General features: G+C 32.2%; 2 protein-coding genes across 4 annotated transcripts in view; one reads left to right on the top strand and one right to left on the bottom strand.

Moving 5' to 3' along the window:
• Window positions 1-1,730: 1,730 nt before the first annotated feature.
• Window positions 1,731-6,935, top strand: LOC128873221 (ankyrin repeat domain-containing protein 54-like). The gene is made up of 4 exons (XM_054116621.1): window positions 1,731-2,193; window positions 2,533-2,605; window positions 2,686-2,893; window positions 3,137-6,935. Exons 1-4 carry the CDS (start codon window positions 1,837-1,839, stop codon window positions 3,567-3,569), a joined length of 1,071 nt encoding a protein of 356 aa, XP_053972596.1. The 5' UTR covers window positions 1,731-1,836; the 3' UTR covers window positions 3,570-6,935.
• The window catches only part of LOC128873220 (sphingosine kinase 1-like), a 35,710-nt gene continuing 17,292 nt past the window's right edge, over window positions 6,491-24,908 (bottom strand). Inside the window, exons 2-7 of one of the 3 annotated variants that reach the window (XM_054116619.1) lie at window positions 23,596-23,947; window positions 15,489-15,857; window positions 12,760-13,010; window positions 11,412-11,501; window positions 9,091-9,230; window positions 6,491-8,674 (exon numbers count right to left, since the gene is read on the bottom strand). In XM_054116619.1, the coding sequence (XP_053972594.1) occupies window positions 8,486-8,674; window positions 9,091-9,230; window positions 11,412-11,501; window positions 12,760-13,010; window positions 15,489-15,857; window positions 23,596-23,947 (1,391 nt within the window). In that variant the 3' untranslated portion in view covers window positions 6,491-8,485. Of the gene's footprint in view, window positions 8,675-9,090; window positions 9,231-11,411; window positions 11,508-12,759; window positions 13,011-15,488; window positions 15,858-23,595; window positions 23,948-24,908 lie in introns of all 3 variants that reach the window. The other 2 variants (XM_054116618.1, XM_054116620.1) reach the window with 2 other exon arrangements.

Genomic DNA, 24,908 nt, shown 5'->3' with positions numbered 1-24,908 from the left:
GAATTCTGGCCCGATTTTACATTTTGGTATCAGGAGAACATGATATGCGAAGAGGTGGCATGATTAATAAGTAGTACTTACCTAATACTTACCCGAATTTGCGGTCTAGTATCAGAAGAACATGATATGCGAAGAGGTGGCATTAATAATAACTAGTACTTACCTAATACTTACCCGATTTTACGTTTTGGTATGAGAAGAACATGATATGCGAAAAGGTGGCACGAATAATAACTAGTACGTTACTAATGCTTACCCGATTTTGCATTTTAGTATCAGGAGAACATGATATTCGAAGAGGTGGCATGACGGAACTCTGATACGTATCTAGTTTTGGCCTCATTTTGTCCCGATGGTGTTAGAATGTATTAGGAGTTGTTAGGTGTTATTAGTAGGTGTTAGAGGGTGTTAGGAGGTGTAAAAAACTGTCAGGAAGTGTCAGAGGATGTTAGATGTTTTTAGACGATGTCAGAGGAAGTGTTAGCCGGTGTTAGGAGGTGTCAGATGTTAGAGGGTGTTTGGAGGTTTCGAGAGATGTTACGAGATGTTAGAGACTGTTTGGAGGTATCAGGAGTTGTTTGGAGATGTGAAAGGGTGTTAGAGGCTGTTGAGAGGTGTTAGGAAGTGTCCATATGTGAACAAAACGTTAGTGTCAGTCACTGGTGTCCAACATGGCCTGAACGAAAAGAGAACGAAATTTTTGTTGTCATCAAGTAGACACGAGTATGCACCTGTTAGACATCAACTGAATTGAGCCAGTTGTTAGGCCGGTTGCTACATTGTTGGCGTAGCGATGCCCCTGGTATGGAGCAACCGATACTAGCCTGCTTGTCGTTTCGGTTGTCACCTCGTTGGCGGAGAGGTGCCCCTTTGATGCGGCAACCTATGCTAGCCGGTCTGTCGTTTCGGTTGCCATCTTGTAGGCGCAGAGGTGCCCCTGTTATGCGGCAACCTGTAGTAGTTGATTTTGTCAGTTGGTTGTCATCTCGTAGTTGCATCGTACTTGATTGCTCTACGACTATGTGGGATAAAATAATATTAATATTTTCACTAAGAAAAAAGTTGTTTCAAATCATCCCCCGAACCACTCCTTTCAAGGAACTCTAACATTTTCGGGACACTCTGTATATCTTACGATTTAGATAGAATGTTGTTTGTTATTTTACGTTTGATGCATCCACTCAGTTTTAGAATATACATTACAATAACCTGATGGGACCACTTTTCTTCAGGATCATTTGCTAAAGAGATTTTAAAGCCATAGGCATCTTTTTAAATGGGGTGGGTTATTTTCATTGTTGTAATATTGTAGCTGATCAAAAGACAAATTCAAACATGTACAATATGTTGACTGTGTATGTAGAGTATAATTTTTAATTATATCTCCTTACAAGATCGTCTGAATGTCAATATATTATACACGTTTGAATTTGTTTTTTTATCAGTTATAATATTACAATAATGAAAGTATTCCGTCCCATCTAAAAAAATGCCAATGACTTTGAAATCTCTTTAAAAAATGACCTCGAGAACAAAAATGGCTTTACCATTACATACGCCTCTTTAAAAAGTGTACCTTTGTCCTATCAATTTTTTTTATAAAACCTCAAGTAATAGCTGTATATGGAAGATGACTCTCTGTGGTTGAGAACCATTGCATCTAGTTCTAGGGACATATAATCGCGAATTACACGAATTGGTGCTATTGGCAAACCTGAAGAAGTTGCTCTCAAACCCTCTAGTGGTGGGTTCAGGCAAGGTTTCCATTTTCTGATCAGTGACAAATTTCAAATCCATTATTATTTTCCTCGAGCTGTCGTGGTATGCACGTAGTGCATGTCGAATTCAGAAGGTGGATTATTTCTAAAACGTTGTCGAACGTTTGAATGTAAAATGACGTCTGTGGACTCTGGGGTCGAGACGGGTAACGATTCGAACGATAGTTTCATCGTTCAGCATGAAAATCTGTCATCGGACCAAATCGCCAATGTCAGTTCAGCTATTGTAACCACAACCAGTGGGGAGAAAGGAATACACGAGAACGAGCCAACTACTTTCCGTATAGACTTCGCGTCCCTCGATTTTCGACCGCCAATTACATCCTATTCCACGTTTGAAAATTTCAATTACACTCGTGATACTCAAAGTTCATCGCCGACCAGCAGCATTGGACCAGTTGCACGCTCCTCCAAGGTACTATGTCGTTATATTCTTATCAAAACAACTGTTCCACATTTACACGTTACCGTTTAATAACATTTGTTAATTAGGTTTGAGTAGAATTGATAATGATATGTCAGATCACAACAATAACAAGTGTTGTTTTAGTGTGATTCAATTCCAAGTGTAGGACCAAATGCATCTAAGTAAATTCAAGATTAGTAGTGGTTTCTAGCCATTTGTGTTTATAAACAACTTTTTGTCACTGCTTACCTTTTTAAATATATCTTCCTGACTTTATTTTTTCTCAAATTCGTTATATATACATTACATTTGATCATGAGTTGAATGATTATATTTAATCTGTTATAGGTTTTAGAGTTTGGATTTCCTCGTATGTACAATGTTGATAGACTATCAATATGTATGGAACTGTTAAAAAGCAGTAAGTGATTCATATAAATTATGTAGGCTTATATTTAATTATTATTTATATTCTATAGTGATTTATGTTCTTTTTTTAAGAATATTATTATCATAAAAAGAGGAGATTTTGCAAATCATTCAGAACTCGTCATTATGTCACTTGTATTGATCCTTTCATCGAACGCAAAATGCGACTCGCAGCAGCAATAAACAATACTATGATGGTGAGAAGACTTTTAATCAGTGGCGTATCACCTAACAATCATGATGCGAAAGGACGGACTCCTCTACACTTTGCTTCTTGCAGGTAAATTTAACAAATTTTGATTTAAATAAAATTTCTTCATTTTCAATGATACTTATAGTATTTAATATTTAAGATCAATTTTACGAATTTATAAGAAGAACACCATCTATATGGATTATAGAATATTTTACATTTTTTATTTATTGAGAAAACAAAAAATTATGCGGATATTTTCAATTTATAGTTATTTTTTGTAGGATTCCAGTAGATCATGAACAAATTTATACATTTTTTTTTCAACAGGGGTTACACAGAAATGGTACAGATATTACTAGAACATGGCGCAGATCCTAATCAATGTGATTGTGTAGGCAACACTCCATTACATTTAGCAGCTGTGACATGTCAAATATCAGTGGTTACACTGCTCTTAAAAGCAGGAGCAGATATCTTATCTTTGGATCAACATGGTTATAATCCGTTACAATTAGCACAGACAAAATTGAAATTATTACAAAATTGTAAGGGAGAGAGTATGCTAAGAGTCAAAGAAGAAGTCCATAATATAGTTAATATGTTATTGGCATATTTGCAAAAGCAGAAAGATGCCCATGAAAAAGTCGAAACTCTGAGCAGCTTTTACTCGCGTTTATCTCTGTCTAATACATCCGATCAAGTTCAGGATGATGTCAAAGATTTGCTGGCTAATTTAGACGCTCTTAGTATAACGAGTTAATTGTTTTCAGTACCGGATTGTCAGTTTTATTGACAAATTAAACATAACACGGAATTGAAGAAAAGATCAACAGCATATATTAAATTCTTTGCTATATCTTAATGAGTTCTTTGTTTTAGTTATTTAACGCGTTGTGAGAAAGATTTTTTTTTAACTTATATCTGCGCGTGAAATAATGTTAAAGTTTTAATGTACAAAATGTTAGGATTGTAGGTAAGTCAGTTATGTGAATGTTGAATCGATACGTTAATGTATCGTGAATCGAGAACCAACTTCCATTTTATCAGGAGTTGTGATTTACACGTTAATGACATATTCGATGTCGTTATATTCTTTATTATTTCAATTTGGATTTCTTAAGAAAACATTTTCTTTGTCTGCCACTTAAATTGCTTTTAACAAACGTTTTACGTTGCTTATCACTATGACCTGCCACTAGTATCCAAGGTAACTAAATTAGGTGTCTTTAATTTTGAAAGACAGATTTAAAAATAATGCTCCTACGAGTTAAAAAAACAGCTCAATTCTAGAATAACTGCAAGCCTTAAATACTAAATACAATACATTTATACAAAAATTACAGTTTGCATGGCCTCTAAGGAGTGTGTCTCTGCATCTTTTTCACAGCCATTGTTCTTAACTGATTACAAAAGAAAACTCAGATCCTGTGGAAATACAAGAATCCCATCATAGTACATAATAACTTCACCGATACGTTCTTTACATGTTAATTTCTAAGACAAGGTAATGCATGATTAGAGATCCCATTAATTTGTTGAATTTGAATAAATTGTACTGGGTAATTTTTAGAATATGTTTACAAACTATGCCATGCAATATAATAATAACAACAGTAAGCTTATTTAAAATGTTTGTGGCATCATCTTTTATACAGGTAATAATGATAAAAAAAGTAATAAGATTTACACGATGTGTATTAAATTCGCCGAGCTGCAAATAGAGTGCTAATAGCAAAGATATGTTACAATTGTGTATATGTATAACAGTAATTGCTACATGTTTATTTTTATAAGTTTTAAAAGTTTAAAAAAAGAATACATAGTTTATATTAATATATTTTTACTGTAATGATACGTATTTACAAATTAATTATATTAATTTTTTGCTTTTTTATACTGTTATATTTTGCAAACCATTGTAAGGCTGTGGGTATCTGTACAGTAACAAAATATTTACTTTTTTCTTTCTTTCAATTTTCAAATGATACTTGAAATCATAGACATGATAGTGTAAAAGCAAATTTTACACTAACATTGCCGTCAAAATTTTATAGAATCTATCGTACACCGATTCATTTTTATGTTATCGTATATACTCTTTTTCACTCTGTTTGCAGCCTTAATATTATACGATAAGTGATAAATAAATATATAAACAATTAAATAACTTACGAGCATTATACTTTTTGTGTCTGAAAATCGAATCCTATTTAAAATGTTAAATTAAAACGGCAGTGTTTACATGAAAAGAACTTATCCTTTACTATGCTATATATTATTAAAAATCACTTTTGGACAAAGAAAAAATATAATGCATCAGAGTATACACCGTCACGTATAATCAGAGATTTGCATGGATTCTTGGGGAAATTAATAAAATTCAACTTAAAGAATAGAATTCTTTTTACTGTTTCAGATTTCGTAATTATCGAAAACATAAGCCAATGTCATTGTGTATATTATGTCTAAGAAAATAAGAATACAATTCAAAATCATCCTACATACTTTTAGTAACTTCTCATGTTTAATAATTATACCCGTCTGTTTTCATATTCTTCTAAATCTAAAATGACGAAACAAATCTCATTTCATTTTACGGCATGAAAGTCGCTTCGAAATTTCGATAGTTACTTCGTATTGGATGAAATGAGGCTAACCTAAAACATCTTATATAAGAAGTTACTAAGTCCAGAGATGAGAACATAGAAAAATTAAAAATGGGGCAACCTGTATATATGTACTATATGGGTAGACGTATTCCTTGCAATCAATATTTATTGAAGTTTTCTGATTTTTAAAACTGAAAGTTTCTTTTCTAAACATTCTTTGATTCTCCATATTTGTGCTTTTAATGTAACTCTATACCATAATTGAACTTGTATTTAAAATCAGATAGAATTATAACATTTTTTTTATATTAAATAGGAGCAATTAATAAATGAACAAAATGTAGAAACTTGATATATATAAAAATAATAGTTCTTAATTATCAATTTTTGATTAACTTTTGTGTTAAGTTTATATACAGATTTCTAAATGATTAATAATTAACATTTTTACAGTTATAACAATTCTTATGAGTAACATGTAAATTTTGTTGTTATTGACTCATCTTTGCATTGATACAATGTTATATCTTCTATAATGTTACCTTCAACATCATATTTTTGAGCAATTGTTAGGTACATAAATAACTTTCATGTAACTTTAAACTATTTAGATCCCCTGAAAAATATTGCGCATTTTAAAGCTTTATCAAACAATAACTATAACAGAATTCTTTAAATACAAAAAATACGTTTTATTGTTGCTCTTTTTATCTCTTGCTCAAAAATGCATCATTGTCCAAATGAGATGATGATTGTATGTGATAATGGGATTGGACTACACATTTGCTAAATTATAGTTTTGTTCCTAATGATGTGAAAGTATACAAATAAACAAATGCAAAATATGTACATATATAAACGATTTAAGTTAAAATTAAAATTGTGCAATATTTTTTGGGACACTCGAAAATTAATAACTTTGTTACGTCAACAAATTTATTATCATCTATAACCACTATTATACTAAAAAACTTTTATTAAAGTCAAGATTAATGGAAGAATTATATACATTTGGATTTCAAAAATGATAAATAATACTTTGAGCAACAATATATCATTTTTTAAACAAATGTGCCGTTAAATATTTCTTTTTAATTAAATAATTAAAATTTTTTACAGAGCCGTAAATTAAATACATATCACATAATGTCGTATACAGATTCAATTTACAATATTACTTATGAACAATTCAATTAGTCTTCTTTAGAAGTATTAAACAAGAATTATTAGCTGCACTTTCTGTGATTGAGAATAATAAAATAGGGTTGCCCAAATGTTTTTTTTTGTTTACAATTGTTATCAACGAAAGTATCGCAATTCTCTGATGCTTTGAGAGAGCTGTAATAATTAACAATTTATGTTCATACCATATAGCATACGAATTAAGACCATAAACATACATACTTGTATTTCGTAATCTATTAAGTCTATAATATTTCGAATGTGAAAGTGTTTGAAATTTGTAATGTAGGTATAAACATAAGATTTAGCATGATAGAAATAAAAATTGAAAAACATTTGAGTAGTATAATCATTTTTACATGTCCCTTGGCACAGATTTATAACGCCATAACTATAAACAGTGTTATTTGTACAAATCATAATTATTATGTGTATTATAATCGTCGTATATTAACCGAAGATTATATTATTTCTTTTTTACAACGGTTGTCGAGAAAAAAAAACATCCGATGAATTAATGTGAAAAATTCTTCCTCTCAATATGAAAGCACAATTCAATAACAGTATAAGATAACTTCACAATTACCTCATTATAATATTATTCTCATATTCCATAATACAATATCAAACAGTTCTCTTGCGTTTTAAACATTCTTTTATTTACAAATCTTCTATAGGTAATAACCATGCTCTTATGATTTAGGTATGACATCTTTAACGTTTCCCATACTACTTTAATAAACATGATATGTTCTTATATCAGATAAAGTAGTTAACAGTATTCTGAAAAAATACTTTAAATATGAGCGTAAGATGAGAAGCTAGTAACTCTAACTTGTACGGAAAGACGGCCGTTTTTAATAGTAAATGCGCTTTGCTCAATGTATAAGATTTGAGCACTATTGCTGTGAAATCAATACTGTATCGCTGACATTAGACCAAGCAACAATACAACCCACTGGTCGATAAAACGCATTTAAGCTACAAAATCAGAATATTTGTACAAAGTTAAATTGTTTCTGATCTATTTTAGTCCTTGTGCTGCGCTAATATTGGAAGCCACAATGTATTAACACTATACAATTGTTTCAGAAATGCAGGCGTGTTCAAAAGTATTAGACACGTGTGGTACATGTTCCCAATGAACCACTATTTAATTTTAAATCACTCTAAATTTATTGCAAATCATGTCTCCAATCAGTGATAATCCCAAATCATAACATTTACATCACTATCTTTCCTCAGTTCTACTTCTTATATGTTGAGGTTCAGATTTACCAAAATTCTAACAGAAATACTTTGAAATTCTATAGATACCTAATACTCTTGAACACGAAAGTGATTATTAACTTGTCAAGTTTCAATGACCTTCCCTGGCAAATGATAGGAAGGAAAATATACAATCCGACCCTTACGCTGTAAGCTTAACAATAGTACTTGCTAACTAGCACGAAGCCTGTGGAATGTTTCAAGTTACACTATTGTGCGCTATACAGGAAACTGTCCAAACGGTACGCTTTTAGTTAACAAATTTAATCGAGAGTCACTAGTTAACGAGCACTATTGGACGATGTCATATATAAATATTAAAACTCTATGAAATAACAATCGAGTTTATACAAACTATACGTTACGTTCGACTTCGTTAAATAATAGTTACACGAGTACATTGCGTGGAATGTTGTTTTTTTTTTATTAGTTTCACAGTCTATAAATATACACCTATCACGATTTTGAACTAAAGTACCAACCCCGAATGCACATATTAATGTATTAATACAGTATTGTCGCCTGGACCATGCTGCTACCATATAATTGAACTTCTAGGATTGTACCATTTGATTCCATTGCTAGTTCTTTATAAAGTTGACTGCCTTGATTTGTATCAAGGAGACATTACCGATGCTAAAGACGGATATATCTCAGCTTGCAAGGGTCCATAGTCTACTCTTTCTCCATCCACAGTTATATGACCATTTACGTCTTCCTCTGGTTCTATTCGAAATGCCTTTACGGGTATCATGTCGATGCCAGAACGTGTCAGATGTGTACCACTACTTAAACCCAACAGGAACTAACAGGCACAATAAATAATTTTGTTTGAATAAATATGAACTTACAAATGGAAGTTTTCTTCCTTCCATTACATATTTATACATGCTTGTAATTTAAATTTTATTCGTGCATCTCGTTAACTTGGTTTGCGTTATTATAAATACAAGTTGAACTGAGTTATGCAACATATTGCGCATGTTGTGTAATGGCGCCAATGGAATGCAAAGAGTTAATATTATATGTCATAGTATTTGTAGTACTATTGAGTATTTACAACAATAATGAAATTGAAACTACTAATCACTAATAGTTAAGCATTAACTATTTTATCTCTTTTATTTTTTATTTTTTAAGAATATCGTTGAATAATTATATGTGTTTACGTTGATAGAAAATGCAAGAGCCGGAAATATTGGTTTTAATTGGGCTATTTACCTGGAGTAAATTGGCTCGAGTGATTCCGGCTTTAACTATTATGAGCCAAATAAGACCATCCGCCAATTTGGCACGAGGCGCGAATAAATAATCCTGGCCCAAGTGTGACTGATACGCCGCATGAACCATAACAAACTCCCCTGAAATTCAAAATACAAACGACATTTATTTGCTTCTCAAGTGAATTCATTGCGTCACAAACGCAATATTGTTTCTATCGATCTAAGCTAAATATTAAAAACTATAATTTCCTTTCGTATCGATTATCATATAAAAGTTGGATATTATACTTATATTTCTTTAAGTTTCAATTTTCCGATATTATACAGTCATTCAAAAAGATCTCCGATACACCTCGTTAGAACTTATTTAACGTTGTGTTATTTTAACCCAAAAGATCATAAATAAATCATACTTGCGTAATTTTTCTTAGAAACATAATACGTAATTTCAAAATAAACAAAAGGAATTTATTTATATATGTAATGAAAAATATTTTGTGCTTGCCAAAATCTTCAAACAAAATGGAATGCGGCGGTTTCTGCTTAAAAAAAAAAAACACCATGTGGGATTGAGTAATCTCCTCATTTTCGAAGTCGGTTAAAAATATAGTAGAAAAATTCTTTTGCACTAACATACTTCACATAATATGACATAAAAGTATTACTAATCTAATGTATAGAAGACCTTTTTAATGGTCGTGTATATCATGTCCAAATGCAGGTCATGCTGAGTAACAGTGTTTGTCCTTATCGTCTGCGCCGTGTCCAACCCGAAACAAATGTAACTGTGATATTACATCTGGGATCGTGGGCGGATAAACCGTTTACTTCATATGTATTAGCACGTACAAGACGCGTATGAATCAAGTGAGCAGTAAACGAGGATACATGTACTTGTTTCACTGAGTTATGACATCTTTATTTTAACTTGTACGTTTCAATGTAGACAAATTTGCATGCTTACTCCGACTATGATGGTAAGATAAAGATTAAGAATTATTTTAGGGAAGTTTTCATACTAAAGGATTTGTGATTTAACGAGTCACGAATTTATACGTGAATTATACGAAATCCCATTTGAAACAAATATACGCCTAATTCACTGTGTCACTAATTTGTAGAAATGATACAGGGCAAGGCATTTGAGACAGGCCACTTGAATAATTTGTTTATGTATATAGATAAGAAAAAAAGGCAAATCTTGTTTTGTTAAAACATTATTTTCTCCAACCTTAATATTATCATCCTAGGGTTGTACAGTATTAATCACATAATGTAAAGAAACATGTCTGTGTCCATGAATGCTACTAACAATAAGTTGTGACACGGTAGTGACTACACTACGGCTTCATGTATTTATTCAAACTTTCATAACACTTTATACGGAATTTGAAAAAGTTGATACATAAATTATGAGATAAGCATTGCATTTGTATGCTGAAAGGCTACCTAATCATGTTAGATTTGGCGATATAGACCCTATACAGTATTGTTCATATCGAATTACATTGAAGTATGCATCAACGCTCAAGACTAATATTTTCAACACCTGCAGTGTCTAATTACGAGTGTACGTGTAAATAAGATAATTATCACTGTTCTATCTATTTCATCCAATCAAATATTTTAAACTTTTAGTTAAATCTTTTTTAAACTTCTATCTATATAACAATTAGACATTAAAAAACATACTGATAACAGACATTAAATAATTAGACATTAGATAACATCATCTTTAAAACTAAGCAAGATTTGTCCAGAACATTTTATGTACTATCAAGAGTAAACATATTTGATTGGCCTGTTCCATGCGATATATAAATAAATAACAATATAAATATACTAGCCTATATAAACAAAACGCTTAATAAAATAAAATGATAAGACTGCCTAAAATAAATGAGGAATCTCATTTCCGAAGAGTTTAAAAAAGTTAATCAAATACTATAGGATTGAACAAAATTCTGTATTTGGAAAAGTTAAAATGCGCTATAGTTTTACTATAAAATGGTTAGCTATAGACTACATTCCAACTATACTATAAATAATTAACATTCCTACGGTTAGTTACTATACTAATTGTAAGGTTAATATAACTTCTTCTACGCTATTACTACCGACATCATCATGCCTTACCATACTACACTCTAGCTAATATGTTACTATATTTATCATAGCAAAGTTATCCATGGTATGGTATAATTTAGGTTACAGTTAAAATGTTGAATATCTTACTCAGTGGTAAAATCAGTCGAACGATCGATTCTTTACTTATTTTAAGCCGCATAGCGATTACTAACTATGTTTATAGTTTCTTACCCTCAATTTGCGTCCAGGAACTTGGCACTTCTGCGGTCAAAGCAGGCAACCTCGACGATGGACCGTACATAATTTGGTTAATGTTGTTTTCTGCATCTTAATTATATACGAATTATTATCTTAAGCAGAGATGAAATAGTAATGATCTTAGTGTTACTTAAATCTTCGCAGTTCAACGCGTTATCATACCGATCTCGCTGTTGTTAGACTTTATAATTAATATTCTGCAGGATAAAATCTTTGTTAAACCCAGTACTTTGATATTTAGAAACATATTTGTACGCGCGTGTATCATTACATGAGAATCCGTCGAAAAATTGTATACAGCAAAATAAACTTGAAGTTTAATGAACAAAACTATACAGAATAGGGGATGAAAAATAGGTTATCTGAACTATTTATTTATTTCTGAAGATAAGAAAGAATGTTTGGGACAGAAGTTTTATTTTATCGAGGTCATAGTAGCGGTAATGTTCCTTTCGTTCAACCTCAACGTACAAGCCTCTATTACAAGATAAATGCATATACAGGGTGTTTCATTTAATACAGGGTAGTTAAGTATCTCGTGAGAGGATAAAAGTATGTACCGAGAAAATGATTTCACGAAAGTTATTTGGTTCAAAGGGGGGACAATACATAGAGTAAATAATTTCGTTATAATTTCGTGGGGAGATTTAAAAACAATTTAAAAGTTTATATTACAATAAATGACCTCGTATGATAAGTTGATGAATTTGTCTAAATAAATATTATCTTATTATGCATAAAAACATATAACGTTCCATTTAAAAAAAGTAAGTACTCCATATAATGTCCTCTGTACCAAATAATTGTTGTAAAGACATTGGCTTGATAGTTTCATCATAGCTTTTTAATAGATCCATTCATTTTTATAAGATACTTAGTCATTCTGCTTTAAACGAAACACACTTTATATTATTCTATTAAAAAAAGTAGAGAACAAATCAAAACCGTCACTACTCCCTCCATGAAATCAAACAATTCCGTGCCAAACAATCTTTCCTATCTTTAGAAGTAGACAAATTATTCCAGTGACCCGTTTAAATGACCCGTCCTGTATACTGTGCTCCAGTTTCTCAGTCATTGATAAAAGCGTGTGATTTGAAACTATTATATTTGATACAAAATCTTGAAGTTAGGATCAACAGCTCGCGTGTCTATGACTATTATCAGATATGAATAGAACTCGTTTAAGCAATTCTTTTAAAAAACAGATAAGTCAAAATCAACATAGTGTTGATTGCAACGTTGAATTGAATTTATGAAAAAAAAAAAAGAACATTGTTCGTCGAGATAGAAAATCTTCGCTTGTGAGATGGAAACTCACCGACTTCCCCATTATCAGGCTCGTCGATGCTGTGATAACTAGAAATTGAACCCGCACTATAGTAGGTCGACCTTGCAGAGGTCACGGAATAAAAGCTATCTAGCCTTTGTCTTCTCTCCGCTTCCGTTTCTAGAGTAATACTTTCACTTATGATTTCATTATCTTCACAGCCATCGAAGGTTCCGTCCAAAATAGCAGTGTCTCCGTCGAGCGCGTCGTGGAAACTTTTCGATTCGCTAATCCTGCTACATCTAAACAAAGAAATGTAGATATGACGATTAATTATATGTTCTCCTTTTGAGTTAAAACTGTAGAAAATAACGAGTGAATATACAGTATTTATTTGACGATAGAGAAAACAGAAAAATTCTTCATTGCATGGAAATTAAAAACTTTTTTCATACCATCTTTCGATCATGTGAATTTTTCGTGAGCTAAACTAGTCAATTTCATAAGATAAATTTTGATCAAACAACATTTTCTAAAGTGGATCCAAAATGGAGGTTGTAACATAAATTTAAATATAAGTTACATATAATTATATTATGTATGTTATTGATGTGTAAGTATACAATTATTCCTTATAAGTAACATACATTTAAATACAAGTTGCCTATATCCATACTTATGTTACTTATATAATTGTATATGACACACACAAAAACAGTAAATTACTATTACCATAAAATAAACAAATGTGCAAATATTAGGCCCCTCTAGAATACATTACAGTTATAAAAAGTATCATTACAATAACTGAATTATATGATATAGGCAGATAACAAATATCTAAGCGAAGAGTAGAAGAAGGATAATGAATGCGAAGTACGGACACTTACGAGGTGTATGTGTGAAAGCCTTATGGAACATTGCAACTTCTGATTAATATTCAAATAATAATGAAAAACATTAAGATTCAAATGAAACAAATAGTGACTAGTGATGGCATGGATGATCGCTAACAACTACAATTAAACAATAGTCATAAGTAGACCAATGCTAATATAGAAAATATATGCAAAAGGTATGCAGAATATATTATATAAATTAGTACGATAATAATTCATTTTACATAAATGTAAAATGTAAATATATTATTCATATTTCTATATGATATACTGCATAACATTCGTAGTCTAATCATAAGTTAAAAGGTATTATGTATCTTGTTCCGGATAGAATTAGTTTGGCATTGCGATTCATGGCTATCAGTTGGGGTTGGCTTGACCACCCATCCTCAGACTTCACAAGACCACAATGGGGCTTGTTCTGCGTATCTGAAGGTCACCTTTGGTCGTGACCTGAGGCGTCGTGGTATACACATGTGTACAATCAGAATGTTTATTTAATAGGGTGCAATAAAGGTGCACATGTGGTCATCTACGCGTCTCTTCGACTTTCGGCGACGGAATAAAGATATCGCCGAGATATAAACACTTTCGGCGACTGAATAAAGGTATCGGCGAGATCTAAACATTCGGCGCGATAAGGGTTCAAAAGTCGGTTTAGCGTGATGTTATGGATCGTGGCTTCATTGTTGGTGCACGACTTTGCAGAAGAGGTCTTCCCGCGTTAATATATATATATTAATGCAGACTAACATTAACCAAGGCATACTATTAAAAAGTATGTAAAAAACCCTGTTTGTTAAAAACCTTGTCTGTCTCCCAAAGTTAACCTCTTGAGGAACAAGTTTTAAATTAATTTTGTTATGCTTTAATTGAATACACACAAACAAAGCAACATACAAATATGCTGTCTCACTTTAATATTGTATATATTTTAATTCTACAAGGTACTGTTTTCGTAAATAACGGTAATTTTGATATAAAAGCAAACGAATACATATAGGTGTCAACATCCTTTAACAAATTAAGCTATGTTAAGCATTGTATATAGACAACCAACAACACAACAGATAAACATTGAAACTAAAAGGCTTATTGTGACGATCACTATGTGCGACTGTTCTTGTCATTTATATTATTCCACTTACTCCTATTTAGCTTATTATAATCAAACGTTCGGCTACGACCTACGACAATGATGAGATGTCAGACGTTCCCACCGGCAAGATAAGTAGGTGCTCATGACACCGGAGAACCGGGTAGTGATAAAATATTTCCTTGCCAAAAAATTCGGCCAAGAAGAGCACGGCAGTCTGTGGGAACGCCTGATTAAGGGAGTCCCCTGCATAACTTCCACCTGACAATGCAGTAGACAGTAGTATAAATACCATTGCACGCGTAGCCGAGTTTCTGAGTTCAGAGTTAATTTGTAAGGGCCAGAAAATTACAATACACTTAAAAATTGTACAACTATACATCATATAGTTTGGAATAGAGCGACAGCTTGTTGTCCGCTGCGCTATGATACATGTAAGTGGCTGGCGTAAGGCCACCTTAACTGATTGTCACAAATTCTCTACTTTATAATAAAACTAAAGGTTAAATTGAACACATTCTCTTTTGCATTCCTCCCCTTATTTCGAGACGTAACAGCAGGTAACATTGAAACTAAAAAGCCTATGAATACAATAAATAGGTTTGTAGAAAAGGCAGTCTGGTAAATAAAGCGATGAATACAAACATTTTTCTAATGTGAAGCGTGCAATCAACAAAAATTGGATGCTAAGGAATATTCAAATGAAAAAACAGTTGGAAATCACTGGTTTACAGGTTCGCGTGCCACTGGTCTTCATGTATGATTGTGATTAATGGAGTATTTACCGGTCTAAATCGTCACCGTAACTCCTGGAATGCGATATCTGTGTCTCCTTCGCGTATTCGTTGTAGGCCTTGCCATTGCCTAAACTTTCAACGGACGGTACTTTATCGCTGGGCAAGTACGATACTTTGCCTTTGTACGTTCTTAACCCTATCAGACGTGCGACGCTCCATACGGTAAATCTTTGGCCGCCGATCACACGCAGACGTTCGCTTTCAATGTCAATGTCGGCGAGAAGGCCCCAGCCGATGGATAAAAATGAAAATAGAATCTGGTTCCTGGTCTCCACGCGCACCAAGTCCATTGGGGCTCTCTTGAACTTTACCACGGAGAGAGCGCTAACCAGAAGTGGATTGTAATCGTATGGCTCCCTGAAACAGTATATAAGTGTCTCTTTAGTGTCTGAACATCATTTACGTAACACAGGATATTTCATATTTGTAATTAAAAAAAGAATTTTATCGGGTAGTACATATAACTTGTACATATAGATTAACTCATAAAGTATGTATCCTATGAAAAAGCTTTTTATACAAAAGTTGTACAATTGAAAGGGACACATATGCAGTTTACATGTTCTTTCTATAGGTGGAGGAGTTTCTGAAGATTTCAACTTTGTTCTTATTATACTGTATTAATACAATTTTATTTTTATAGCAATAGAATTATATCTACATTATAACAGCAAAATGTTTGTTGTTACAGAAGTTTTCACATACTTTATTAATTAGTTACGACAGAAGTATGAAATGTGACAACAATGATAAAGTACGTATTGTTCCAAAAACAATTATCTCGACTATGTTAATAAAATTTATATTAGCATTGTTGCATGTTCATTTATCTTCCGGCATACAAATGACTCGTTTAATTTAAAAGTGAAGCCCTGAAGACAGACGTCGACGCGGCTTCGATTTTGTTATGACTCAAGATTGCAAACAGGTTTTCCACAACGTAAACGAGTATTTTAAAATGACTATTTACCTTGGGTTTGATTTAAAAGACCATATATGCAAAACAGAAGGATTCCGCCTGACCTTGTCACAATACTGTATCCGATGCATGCTTGTCATTGATTGCAGTTGATTTTGGATCTCTTTATTTAAAAGTGGTTTTATATGATGACCTTGCAAACCAGAAAAACCTGATTCCGCCTCATAAAAGTTAAAGTGTATAGGGAAAGTGAATTGTGTATATGAGACAGGATAAGAAGAAATGTATATAATCTCTTTGAATACGATTTTGTACATTTTTCCCTTTTCACTTATACTAGACTCACCCTGTATACAAACACAGATTGATAAGACCCTTGTCGATAATCCTATACTATAGATTGATGATATATCTGAACTGATAATCTAGGTATATCTAAACTGATTGTACTTTTTTTAAGATGGGAATTTTTTGCACACCAATTACTTAAAATTGTCACATCTTACACTCGATAGTATCAAAGAGTTCCTTACAAAGAAGTCAGTCACATATTTTGACTTGAGTATTAACTAATTCATGGTAAGAAAATGTAAAATCTCTAAATCTTCTTCAGCTTGAGAACTTAATGGCCTTATAGTATTTCAGTATAGTTTAATTAGTAAAATACAATTTATTTCTAAATAAGTAATACTTAGGCAAGACACACTCTCGTTCGAAAGTTTAGAATACCCTTTAGACTCTAAAATAAATGAACCTCGTTCTATTTACGTATAAAGTAACATTTTACTGATACTATTATCTTTATATAGTAATGAAGCATTAATTGAGTATACTTTGACATAGAAATTATAATTAGACTGTAGATGTTTATAAATTTATGGCACGTGAAAATGGGAAAAAATGAAATAAGCATGGACAAAAATGCAAAAATCTATAAAATATCAATAATAAAATATATATTATACTGTTAAGAAGATAAGACATACTTTTATCGAAATCTCAATTCTCCATTCGAAAAATATGAATGCAAAAAATTTCCAATGAAATAAAAATACGTGTACAAAAATCTTTATATTTATGAAAATCAGAGAATGCTCCAAAATGTAAATGGTACTATAGATCTAATAACGATTAATTCGTCTATTTCTTTGTCCGCTTACGTGTATTCAATTTAAACAAGAAGAAATAAGTACATATGTTAAGTACACGCGTACTTGATATCAATCCCAATGACTATAAATAATTAATCATGCAATAGATTTACGCTGTTCAATCTCATATAACGAATGGGTTTACACTGATAAATTTGATAAAAATCAAAGGCATACACAAATGATATTTTAAATCCTACTTGTATTTTAAATACCATGGATTATCTAAAGAATAATTGTTTTCATCCTATCTGTTGCAGGTTGATACGCTCGTATGTGTAAAATAAGATAGATATATTTTAAGCGTGTTTTCGAGAAAACTTTATTTACGGTTACGACATTAAAAATAGAGGCGAAATCTGTTTTGCACAACACATCAATGATTTAGTTATCGTATTTCTTTTATGTAGAACGTGTTATTAAATTGAATACTTGATTATTCCAGTTAGAGATATTAATTTGTTTTTCAACTTTCATTGTTTGTTTATCATCGTCAGGAAATTTCACCATTATAATTATATTTATATCTTTCAAAGGAAATTCATGAAATAATATAGTCTAACTTAATATATGTCGTAAAATTAATTTGTTTTCAGTTTCAAAAGATTTGAGAGAAGGCATTCAAAAGTCTTAAATGAAATGAAATTCTTGAAATCAGGAGCTCTACTAAAAAGCTTGAAATATTTCATATGCATTTTTTGAATACCTCCTAATACTTTCTTTTATATAGGCGATAAGAATTACTCTACTTAAATTGATACCTTGGGAATATATTTTTCCCATTACTATGTTTGTCTATCGAACTATTCCACTTTAAGATAGTCGCATTCAGGATAGATTCATAACGTACAATTACATGACACATGCTCTGTCATTTGATACCAATTGCAAGTGATTGCAACAGCGTTCTTTTACTGTTGAGCTTATTACGAATCATGGGAATTAAGGAATTCCTGGTTCATGATAAATGTCCTGGTTTGAAATAGCTGCATAAGAATCTTTATGGCTTGGACTGATACAAAAATTAACATATAATAAAGTGATTTAATTGTTTCATTTAATTCCCTATTTTATTTTAATGTAATCATTGTATTTTATTTTATCTTTTGGAAAAGAAATTATTTTCAACTCGATTAGAAATCAGCTCAATACAAACATGCAGGTCTATGTACGACAAAAATGCATTGACCTCGGTAGTTTAGTATTAAATATCCATTCTTCTCAATTCCTAAGCATATAGGGAATATTTATTTCCAACATGGTCCTTTATGTCTTGTTTTACTAGAATTAAATTATTTGAAATGCAATATTGCAATGATAATAACAATAATGCATCAAACAACTATTTGATAAGTAAAATCGTATGTCGATTAATTTAACGGTGTATCGTACACATAAATGCAGCATTTATGTACGATTTTAGTGCAGCGTTGAGAACATACTAGCCCGGAATGATACTTATTCTCTTCGAGACAGTTATGTGTATGTGTAACTGCGATTTTTACTGCGAAACTTTGTAAAACTGCAAAATTTTTCGCGACTTTTTGAGGCAAGCGGAAGCCAGCCAACAAGCGGAAAAATACACACGATTATTCAAGTATGTATGTATCAGTGTTGTGTGGATGTTTTCACAGGAATTTATAGCTGCACAAATGAAAAACATCTTGAATAGGGAAAACGATGATATCGGTTCGTGGTACTATGAATTATAATGTGAATGATTGAAGTACACGGCTAAGGTAATAAAAATATTAAAAAATTATATTGCCTTCTTCATTACAAAAAAAAAAGCAATATTTGGAGAAAATCTAACGACAACAAATTCTGAATTTTGATGGAAAATATCAGGAAAGTTATTACATTGTTTGAAACACGCCAATTTATGAAACAAGTAGTTGGTGGAACTCTAAATTTACATGTAAAATAAAAAATATAACAAATGCATCGATAGATTGCTACTTGCTAAGTGATGAATAGATAATTTTACAATAGAAAATAGATCACTATAGATAATTTTATAGGGTTGTTGAAATTCATACTCTGAGTAATATCGAAATATATAAACATCAAATATAATTTTGAGGGTTTGATAAGTTTGATTTCAGCAAAAAACAAAAATCAAATAAATGCATGATAAATGAATACTTGCTATCTAATTAACGAATAGATCATTTTATGGAGCTGTTGAAATATATGCATTTGGAAAATATCGGAATGCATGAATATTAAAGATAGTTTTGAGCGTTTGATGCTTTGATTTTTGCAGCAAAGTGCGCGCAGAACCGGTGCTCGTGTGCGTACTTGTTATGCCTTCATCGACAAATTAATGGTGATGAGGAATATTAAGAGTGGATAGGAGATGAAATGATGAGTCTTCCTGTGTTGTGTCCTGTCGCTATATTTATGCAAAAGTACGTACGTGGCGACGAATAATTTAACGTCCATAGGTAAACGAGGACTTGCATAATTGAAAACACGATTCTGATTGAGATATTATCCTCTGATTTGAGACATAATCAGTGAACGAGTATGCATGTACGATAAATAAAATAGGGAAAATTCGAATTAGGTTTGAAGCTATTAATGTAAAAAAGAATATAGGAAAATTGTAAAATACGATAGAATTATGAGAAAATAGTATTTTGTTTAGTTTAAGTATAAATATTCAATAGTATTGAAAATTAGGCAGGAAGAGTATAAAACAAAATAGGATTATGAGGAAATATTATATAGTTTACTTTAAATATAAATATTCAATAGTATTCAAAATATAAAGGTTCATACGCGCACAGTAATGCATCCTACGTACTTTTGCTTTCAAGTTTTCCATTCGTTAGACACACAGAAAAACATAGTATTTAAAAAATACAAGATAGTGTTCTATTGATAGTTCTGACTCATTTTTTCAAAATGACACTTAAAACCCATCTCTATAACATAGTTGTGTAACTTTCCTATTATTACTGATTATCATGTCTTAAGTCATAAAAACGTGTTCGTGTCAAATATATTACAAAATTTATTTTTAATTCGTTTATACTATTTAATAAAATGTATCAAGTTTAAATATATATACATATTGTTCATAGTATATAATATTGTAATGTTATATAATAGATTTGCAATTTAGTAATGAAATATTCATTTGAAATACTAATCACTTCAACTGAAATGAGATACTTCCAAATAATAATTAGACTGTTACTATTAAACTATTATATTATTATTAAATATACTATTAAAGTACACATTTGAAACGAAGAACCTCCCAAATAAAGTACATACGAGTAATACTAACGCATAAGTTAAACATAAACAAACTATAAAAGATATAAGAAGTAATATTATAAAAATTATTATGTTTTATATAAGAGAAAATGATGTCTCAGAAAACAATAAAGTGCAGACATTCAATATGAATAAAAATAATCAAAATTTATAAACATTAAAATGAATAAATCCTTTATAAAATTACAATAAAATAACTCTTGAAAATACAAACAGTACGAATATATATGACAACAAATATCCATAAATATTGTAGCATTTTTTCTTACATTTATTATTTCACATTCATTAAAAATTTATTAGTATTCCCCCTTACGTATAATTTTTAAACATTTTTTGGATACCTAAGCCGAGCCCTCATTTTCTCTCCATTATTACCATGTAATAAACATTAATTAACATTCAATAATTACTCGATATTACCAGAGAATACCGTTCACTTAGCCAGGCCAAATAAAATAAAAATGAATTTGAATATTCAAAGGGAAAATACAAAGAGAAACGATCGAATTAATCGAAATGCTACTGTCAATTACTCGACCAATCGAGTAAGGTACTTGTCTTAGTTGTCTCGGAGTCAATAAGGCGAGTTTCCCGCGGCTTGAATTTCGACTAATCGGACAGCTTTGCTATTAGTCGAATGGGTCGATTTATCGTCTGCTCGTGGCAGTCGAGCGAGTTTGGAGTAACTCGTTTGGAATATGAAATTACGTCGCGGCCATATTGTTGTTAAACTAGTCGCCGACAGACTGGGAGTTTGTTGACTGGAAAATTGACAACACGCGCAGTTATACGGACACATATCGTTGCTCCAGAGCAATGAAGTTTAAGTGCCCGCGAACGCTTATGAGAAAACTATATTGCGTGTGCGGCAAACCCTCGATAGTCGAAACTAATTGGAGCTCGTGATCGTTAGGTGATCGAGTAATCATGTTGCTACGGGAAGGAAAATCATTTATTAGAGGACGATGAATCATTAAATAATTAGTATCAGATATTTAGGATAAGTATTTGGCAAATTAATTTTAGAATTGTTTATTTTTATTTGCTCTTGATACTATTAGAGATAAACAAAACTTAACAGTTTTCTATGTAAATAGTGAAATGGCTTTTTGTTAATCCATTTACGTTCAGATAATTATTTCTTTTTATTGATGTTTAAATTTATTCGAGTATCGTGTGACTTTTAATGCTGCATTATAAATAGAAGAAATGTTATATTTGGCAATAAGTCATTGGTATTAAGATTAATTTAAATATCATGTCATTTTTTAGGTTTGACGTTCAGATGAATAAAGTAAACTGTAATTTATATTATAACCTTCTTCAACGATATTACAAATTTAAAATTGATTTAAATGTATGATTTAAAATTCATATTATTGTACTAATAAATATTATTAAATATAACAATAAAATATTATTGGTATATAATCATATTTTCATCCAATGGTTTAATTTTCTATTTGAGTTTCATGATAATTTACAAGTACTTTAAAGACATTAATTTTTGTAAAATTCGAAGAAGCATTAACAGAATGAATTTCTTCGATATCGTTGTCTCTGCTATCTTTATTTCTTGAAACAATTATTCAAAGAATTATTATTCATCCATTCCTATTGGAACATAACTGTTATATCGTAAGTTTCCCATTTCAATCGGTTCAATGAAAACTAGCGATACAATTCTGTAATTATTTCGACCCCCTGAATTGAATCATTCTTCAATGTTGATTCAAGACTACACTATAACGTTATTCGAACCAAGTGACGTACGAAATATTTACAGTGAAGCTGCGCGTGGAGATCACAAGATACCAATCACGAAATTTATACCAATCTATATGATAAATTGACAGTAGCGATGAATCTTAAACGATCTTTTATCGCGCGCATTTGAATAATTAACCCTTTGCACTGCTATGGTATTCGGCACAACGAACCAATATTCATCAAAGTCCAATATTATGTATACAGGGTGGTCCACCTGATATTACCACTTCGGTGTACGTTAATATCATCATGCATACCGAAAAATGTTTCAGATACAGTTGAAATGGTTTTGAGTGGGGGAACATTTTTGTTTGCTAGTATCATGATTGACTTACTTGCTTCCATCGCATGCGATGTTTATGTCAGTGTTTATAAATTACGTTCTGAATGTTCCCATTCAAGTGCCGACAACTTCGGCAATTTCATTTTTTCAATTTCGTGTACAGAAATGAGCGGTGAACACGTGGAAAATCTACTATAAATATCGAAAACCCAGTAGTAAGTCAATCATGATACTAGCAAACAAAAATGTTTATATCTCAGAAACGGTTGATCTTTGGACCTATGTTTACTAAAGCTTTTTTACTCGGTACAGTGTGCCCTATACACCATATAAATATTGAATGCTTTTTTTTTGAACATCCCGTATAAAAGATCGTCTTCGAGTAGAGGTTTCAATATACAAGTTGTTTTGTTCAAAGCGAAAAGGTTGAATATCTCGCGAGGGGATGACGCTATCAAGAAAATATTTGTACAAAAGGTATTTGCTAAAAAGGGTGTTTTATGTGGTGTAAATAATTTTTGTTGACAACGCGCGACCTGTATAAATGGTCCCTTATGTAAATGCTCGAATTCGGATGTGATTTCAACCAGTTGTCGAGCAAAGTAACGACTTCCTCGACGTTGGCGAGTGCCAAGACACGAAATAAATCATCGTGGCGAATCGAACATAAAAGTAACTTACTGTTTGGCGTACGCGATGGATTTCGCCAGCCCGTTCCCGGAGCCGCACGGTATCACGCCGAGGGGCAGTTCCCTGAGAGCCTTTTCCCAATCGGGCCTTTGAAAAAGCCCATTCACTACCTCGAACACGATACCGTCGCCCCCGACCATCAGCAGACCGCTCCATTGATAAATGTCCCTCGTACGCACAAACTCGCGAGCGTAATTGGAACACTTGGTGATGTGAACCTCGTAAGGCCGCTCCGCTTCCGATAGAATCGGATGGATCCTCTTCTGGAACGTTTCGCGGCCCCTTCCGGGTCCCGACTTCGGATTTAGCAAGACCAGGAGCTTTCGCTGTTCACCGGGACAGGCTGGAACAGTTTTAAAAAGGCGCACGTGTGAAAGTGTGAAGTCGGAGCTTTTTCGGACGTGTGTCGTTCGCGGGTCTAGGACCATTACGTGACGTGTAATACAACGAGCGTGTTTAATCTTTAGAAACACGGTGCCGCAGTCGCTGCACCACAACCCCGTTGCGGAGATTTCCTCTGCAGTGTTCCTTTGGCGCGTCTGATTCTCTATATGTAGAAACTGCTTTCCTTTTTCTCTTTACGCGTTTTGGTGCTTAGGGACCGATAAGGGCGATCTGCTGTTCGATCACGATGAGTTCCGATAAAACTGAAAGAGTTCTTGGATATATTTTAGCATGCTAAAGATAGTTTGGAAGAGTTCTATCAATTATGTAGGAATCTAATAACTTTAAAACGTATTACAGTTTGACAACGAATTATTTATCGTCTGACTCTTACAACTGTCTCGACCGAACTGAACTCCGAATTATTATATAAACAAATCACACCGCGTTCCCACGCAACCATTGCATACACGGATACACTCAGACACTTACCCTCATATTATATATCACATTCCTACAATTATAACTATTTATCAGAACTCATTTCAATCGAGCTGCTTACCCTGTAAGTGATCCTACTACAGATTCGCGCACGTAAAATTGTTTACAAAAATTATCCAATAGTTCTAATTGATAGGACCATTAGTTTAACCCTTTCCACTCGAGGCCTTTTTTTTCGTATCTACCAGCAACTCGAGATGCTTTCTTAGCATCTTACATTCTACATTCTGTATTGGCACGAATTTTAAGCTTCGATTTACTCCGAAGATGTTATTTTATTGAAACTTCTAGTTCCAAAGAAATTAAATCTAAAGAAACATTATTACTGGTAGATTTGCTACATGAAACCTAGTGGTGACTAAGACTCACCTCTCGAGCGCAAAGGGTTAATTGATCAGGAACTATAGAACTATTGAAAG

Source organism: Hylaeus volcanicus, chromosome 3 (assembly GCF_026283585.1).
Source record: "Hylaeus volcanicus isolate JK05 chromosome 3, UHH_iyHylVolc1.0_haploid, whole genome shotgun sequence".
NCBI lineage: Eukaryota > Metazoa > Arthropoda > Insecta > Hymenoptera > Colletidae > Hylaeus > Hylaeus volcanicus.
This window is presented reverse-complemented; position numbering and strand designations above follow the sequence as displayed.

Coding starts and splice junctions, on each gene's coding strand:
- LOC128873221 (XM_054116621.1), top strand. CDS start 1,837: ATGTCGAATTCAGAAGGTGGATTATTTCTAAAACGTTGTCGAACGTTT. Junction 2,194..2,532: donor CAGTTGCACGCTCCTCCAAG/GTACTATGTCGT, acceptor AATCTGTTATAG/GTTTTAGAGTTTGGATTTCC. Junction 2,606..2,685: donor TATGGAACTGTTAAAAAGCA/GTAAGTGATTCA, acceptor TCTTTTTTTAAG/AATATTATTATCATAAAAAG.